Genomic DNA, 6,000 nt, shown 5'->3' with positions numbered 1-6,000 from the left:
GCGATATGGCCAAAAATATTTATCACGATATATATTTGAAAATTTGCGATAACGATATAACTGACGATATAACTGACGATATAACTGATGCGAGACAAAATACAACTCCACAACTTTACTAGCGCAAAAAAACCCCCCCATCCATTTATTTTCACTTAAACAAGCAGCTGTTCTTTAAGTGCATTAAAGCTTTATAAAAATTTAACAGTGCAAATGCAAATTCCTTGCTGAAAGTTTAACCAAAAGGCATTTCCAGTAGAAATGGGCTGACATATCCTGAGCATAACCATGTATAATATCCACTGAAGTTAAAAAGAGGTGCTTTGCAACATTAAACTGCAGTGTGCCAAATAAAAAAAGTCAAATACATATTTTTCGGACCATAAGGTGCACGGGATTATAAGACACATTAAGCAAAATAAAGCAGTCAGATAAATCAAACTTTATTCAACTCATTCTTCTTGCTTCCTCCACTTCTGTACCATTGATTCATTAATGCTGTATTCTATCACAGCTGCTCTATTCCCATGTTGTTGCAGTATATTAATGACTAACCTTCTATTGTGGATGGATTATGTCAGTTGTTCTCCTGACTGAAGTTTGGTCCGTTTACAGCATCCTGCCATGCGATTGCATTTGTCTCTAACCATCAGGAACCTTCACGTTAACTTTTATTGAGTGGAAAAGTGTTAGCGTTCATCCTCCAGCTTCACTGTTTATGTTATGCTAACATAGCTGTGTCGCTAGCGATCACGTAGCACATCATTATATACCACCTAGCCCAACTTCAGTAACCTTACAAACGTCACTGCTGTTTAGTTTCCTGTCTTCATTTATGTTGGAAGTGATAGCAGAGCTGTATGTTTGAATTTTTTCATAAATCTCTCACTCAGAACATGCTATATCATGCTTAGCTCGCTAGTTTCGCTAGTTACCTAACTTCCACTAACTTCCTGCTAACTTCTAACTCCGTTAAATGTAATAAATTCTGTTTTCATGGATGCCTGGATGTTAAACTTCATAGTTACACCTGGTGAAGCAGCAATGCTGATCATTTTATTAAAGATGAACGAATTTAGACAGTTTTTAACTCTCAGTGATGCTGCAGTGTTCGTTTGACTTTGGGACCTGAAGGGACGGAGTTTAGGACCCAGATTACTCCCAGATTTACGAGCACCTTAGTCCGACAAATACGGCAATAACGACAGCCCGCTTGCATGTTCTACAAAAAAATGTGCTTTGGTGGGTATCTGGCGGACGAACACCAAACCAATTCCACATCACTGAAGTGGCACCATTTTTACAAACCAATTCTGGTTCATCCGTTTCACTCAACAATCCGCTTTCTCCCTTCTCATTCTCCGTTACCGTCATTTTACCCATATTCTATCGCGATATTTCATTTTCTTATCGTTACCTAACATTGTACCGGTATTACCGTGAACGGTATAATATGGCCCAGCCCTACTTATGAACTATATGAACTTTTGAATTAAGCAAAAACATTTATATCTGTATTTATAAATTACAAACTAAGTATGACCAATACTTTATAAATGATGAATTAATCATTTACCGATATCTTTCTAGTACAAAATAGTGTGACATTATTATAAAAATAAATGTAAGAATGATTATCATCACCAAATAGGTTTTTCCTTAAGATTTTTTTTTTAAGAAACTGAGGCGTACCTTATAGTAATGCAATATTTCTTAAATCTGGTCTTTTTTCTGTTTTTTTTTCTTTTCTTTTTTCTTTTTTCTTTTTTTTGCTTAACAGAAACCAACCGGAAAAAAGTAGTATTTCCTCCTTCTTTGGCCAGAGCAGACCATGTGATTGTGTTTTACAGGGTCAAACAAAGCTCCTCCCCTAATTTTTTTCCTTAGTGGACAGGGAGGAGGTCCGCACCCACAGCTGTCCTACGTATGTGGATTTTCAAATGAATATCGGTAAAAGAATATACAGTAAATAGAACATTTATTAAGGTCAATTTATGAGAGGTTTTGAAGCTACTTGAACTGTGAGTACTACATTTGAGGAAACAGATGTGACTCTTCGAAAGTGAAAGTAAGGCTGCTTAAGGGAAACAGAAAAAGACAACCAGAGGACAAAACAGCACAATGGCTTCTAATGTATCACAGTCTGAACTGGACTGCACCTGCCCTGTTTGTTGTGATATATTTAAGGATCCTGTTGTCTTGCTGTGTGGTCACAGCTTCTGTAAGTACTGTCTTGAGGAGTGGTGGAGGCAGAGTAGCCTTCAGGCTTGCCCGGTCTGCAAAGAAATATTTCCAATGTCTCGGGCAACATGTAACCTGGCACTGAGAAACCTCTCTGACAACCTGAGAAGAGAGAGGAGTCAGGCTGCATCAGCATCTAAGGAGCTCTGCAGTCTGCACGACGAGAAACTCAGACTCTTCTGTCAGGATGACCAGCAGCTCATCTGTGTGGTTTGCAGGGATGCAAAACAACACAAGAAACACAACTGTGTCCCCATCAACGAAGCAGCAGAAGAGCACAGAGTAAGCAGTGCATGGATATTTGTTTTTAATTTGGTAGTTAACAAAAGTTAACAAATGTTTTGTAAAAAATCAACATGCCCATATGAGGCAGAGGTTCTGTAACTAAGTGATCTCTCGTATACTATGTAATAATTATTCACTTTATTTGTAGACTAAAATCAAGATTGAAGTGATGCACTTAAAGAGCAAACTGGGGACATTTGAAGCGGAAAAACTTGGATATGATAAAATGGCTAACCACATTAAGGTAAGTTACAGACATAAAATGCTATTGAAGCTAAAACAAACATTGTATCTTGTCTTCCATCAAAATTGTGTTTCTCCTCAGCTCCAGGCCCAGGATACAGAGAAGACCATCAAAGGAGAGTTTCAGAAGCTTTACCTGTTCCTGAGAGCAGAGGAAGCTGGGAGGATAGATGCAGTGAGGGAGGAGGCAGCACTCAAGAGTCAGACAATGAACCTGAAGATCGTAAATCTGACTGCTGAGATCACCTCACTTAAAGACAAAATCAAAACCTTAGAGGGGGAGATGAAAGCTGGAGACATGGCATTTATGATGGTATGTGTGTAATCAATACTTTTGATTTACATTTTGCCATCTAACAAAATCTGAAGTACAGATTTTTAAAAATAATTTCTTTCCTCTTTATTTGATAGAACGTCGACTCCACTATGGAGCGGTAAGTACAAGAAACTGCTGGTTAATGATGTATTCAAGTATGAAAATCCGTCCATCATAACCACTCACTTCTCTTTGAGTGACTACATGTGAACAAAAAGGCAAAATAAATAAATAAATCAAATAAAAATCAATGGCAGTGCATTTGATTTGTTTTGTTTAGTTTTGTTTGGCCATTCTTTCAGATCTCAGTGCACACTCTCAGATCCAGTCACTCCATCAGGAGCTCTGATCGATGAGGCCAAACACCTTGGGAAACTGCTCTTCTCAGTCTGGATAAAAATGAAGACTCTAATCCAATACAGTAAGCAAAATATTGTTGTTTCTGACTCCCCTTTTTGACCTTATATCTGAAGTACCTGGGATTTTTGCAAGTACCTGTTGAATGTTTTCATTAAGTAAAAGAACAGGGTGTTGTACTAAAACCTTTTATTTCTATTTCTTTACCCAATAGCTCCTGTAGTTATGGATCCCAACACTTGCTCCGAGGGAATGACTGTATCAGAACGTTTGACTTGTTTAACATCATGCGATTCTACATTATTTCCTCAAAACCCTGAAAGGCTGCGTGGTTCAGATATTCTTGGATATGAAGGCTTTAGTTCTGGAAAGCACAGCTGGGATGTAGAGGTAGATGGTTATTGGGCTGTTGGTGTGGCTGCTCATACCAGTGTTTCTTATGATAAAAAGATCTGGGGCATCTATGTGTGTGTTTGTACTAAGATCCTGCGTGAACTTACACCAGAAGACTATCTCAAAGAGGTAATGGAAGATTCATTTCCTCAGAAGGTCAGAGTGAACTTAGATTATGACAAAGGAATACTATCATTTTTTGACCTTGGCCGGAAAGTGCCCGTACGTACCATCAGATACACTTTTACCAAAAAACTCTTTCCATACTTTTGTGGTGAGACAAAAATTCTTCCACCTGAATTGTCAGTAGGGATAAAACAAATAAAATAGACATTCTGCAAAACTACAAAGTCCTCATAAAATAAGGACTCATTTGAAACTCTATTTTTTGTAATGTTGAGGAAATTTACAATGTAACCAAAATTTTCAGTGATTGAATGTAATAGATATACAGTATTTCCACAATGCCCCATATTGTGGCTAATATCGGTCTACATGTATGCATAGTATATGAATGAATGGTTAAGAGGGAATACCACATGACAATAGTGTACGACCATCTCGCTCTCTTTTTCGGTCTTTTCACCACTAAAACACTCACATGTATGAATCCACAGCCGTGCACTGATACTGAATCTCGGTGGTATTACAGCTGGAATGCCTGCTATGTTTTTTCAACTAATGAAAGAATGAAGAAAAACAAACAGAGGGGCCAAATTAAAAGAGAAAAGGGATCGAGAGAAGAAAACACTGAGGGAGAAAAAGGAAAGAATGGAAGAACGGGGCATACGGGCTTCATTTAGTCTGGACTCCTCTGCATGTTTTACACGAGTCTGAGTCTGCTTTTGTCAGAGCTAATGAAGGTTCGAGATGGAGAATGACTGACAAGCCTGCTTAACTGTGGTTGTGAGGGAATTATGTTTGAATTACTTTAATTTGAGAAACGTGTATTTTTCAGATTTATATGAAGGGAATTTTGCTTTTGCTATTTTAAAAGTTGCAGTTGTTTTAATCATCAGTATATTGTTCATATTTACTGAGTTAAAATTGATTTGTAAATGTACAAACTTTACTGCAAACTCAATTGTGACAAATTTCAAATTCTGGAATAAAAATGTGTTTCCTCTATGGTTTGTTGTTGTTGTTGTTGTTGTTTACTCACACTGTTTTCCTTACACAGTCAATTTCTTTAAACGTGTAGCAACTGTTTTTCTCTCTCAAAATCCCCTTTAAATAATCATTCATTTGGTATTTGAACAGAGAACACCCGAAGCCACTGAGCAGGATATGTCAAATGTTATTTTAAAGGAATTTCTCTTTAAATCAAATCTGAGAATTTTCAAAGCTCAGGCCGTTGTTTTTGTAAGTGTGTGGACATTAGTGTTGTCCCAAAACATTACAGAGAAAATCAAGAACTTTTTTTAGCACCGGTTAATTTCCTTAAATAAATTAGGAGGGACATAAATATAATCTTTGTGTGTATATTGTACATGGGATTCAAACATGTAGGTACTTTATGTGAGTGTGCTGTTCATAAATCATTGCGCACAGGTCAGAAGTAAAGAAGCACTGAACTAATGAAGCAGGACAAAGATATCAAAAGTTGAGCGATGATGTTTATGAGATTGACAACACAGCTCCGAGCAGGAGTGGTAACAGTAAGCAGGTCACAAGTTTAGATACAAATAGAAAGAAAACAAATGAGACGAGCAAAGGGAGGGAAGAGATGTGCCAACTGCCCTGAGGTTGGAGACATAAGATCTATAGTACTTCGGACCAGCGCCTCTGTAGTCAGACTTGGCTTGGCTTCTGAGGAGATGACAGTGTGTCTCAGTGTATGTGCTCAGTTGGTGATGAAAGAGTTGCAAATGTGCAATACTGTGCCAATTTTCTAAAGAGCCCTTGTGGAGATTTAGATTATTTATCATGTAATACCATCAGGTATCATTCGAGTGACTTCAGATTCAGTCTGCAACATAGAAATGACCCCAAACATGCAGGTCGGTCCTGAATACACTATATGAATAAAATGCCTTATAAAAGTATTGAAAAGCACTAGGCCACACCTCTTCATCTTTGAATCCTGGTCCCAATACCACAACATCAAGTACCTAACCATACACTGTGCCTTTACAAATATTTGCAAAAGAATGGGTCATTCTAAA

The 6,000-nt window shown here is 37.6% G+C and overlaps 1 protein-coding gene across 1 annotated transcript; it reads left to right on the top strand.

The window, feature by feature from the left end:
* Nucleotides 1-2,101: 2,101 nt before the first annotated feature.
* Nucleotides 2,102-4,848, top strand: LOC134643484 (E3 ubiquitin-protein ligase TRIM35-like). The gene is made up of 6 exons (XM_063495862.1): nucleotides 2,102-2,523; nucleotides 2,675-2,770; nucleotides 2,852-3,082; nucleotides 3,181-3,203; nucleotides 3,388-3,506; nucleotides 3,657-4,848. The coding sequence occupies exons 1-6, from the start codon at nucleotides 2,122-2,124 to the stop codon at nucleotides 4,163-4,165; spliced, it is 1,380 nt and encodes a 459-aa protein (XP_063351932.1). The 5' UTR covers nucleotides 2,102-2,121; the 3' UTR covers nucleotides 4,166-4,848.
* The last annotated feature ends 1,152 nt before the right edge of the window (nucleotides 4,849-6,000 follow it).

The sequence above is a fragment of the Pelmatolapia mariae genome, linkage group LG15 (assembly GCF_036321145.2).
Source record: "Pelmatolapia mariae isolate MD_Pm_ZW linkage group LG15, Pm_UMD_F_2, whole genome shotgun sequence".
NCBI lineage: Eukaryota > Metazoa > Chordata > Actinopteri > Cichliformes > Cichlidae > Pelmatolapia > Pelmatolapia mariae.
Note: the sequence above shows the minus strand (reverse complement) of the source record. Positions and strands in the feature narration are given on the sequence as shown.

Coding starts and splice junctions, on each gene's coding strand:
- LOC134643484 (XM_063495862.1), top strand. CDS start 2,122: ATGGCTTCTAATGTATCACAGTCTGAACTGGACTGCACCTGCCCTGTT. Junction 2,771..2,851: donor AAATGGCTAACCACATTAAG/GTAAGTTACAGA, acceptor GTTTCTCCTCAG/CTCCAGGCCCAGGATACAGA. Junction 3,204..3,387: donor GTCGACTCCACTATGGAGCG/GTAAGTACAAGA, acceptor CCATTCTTTCAG/ATCTCAGTGCACACTCTCAG.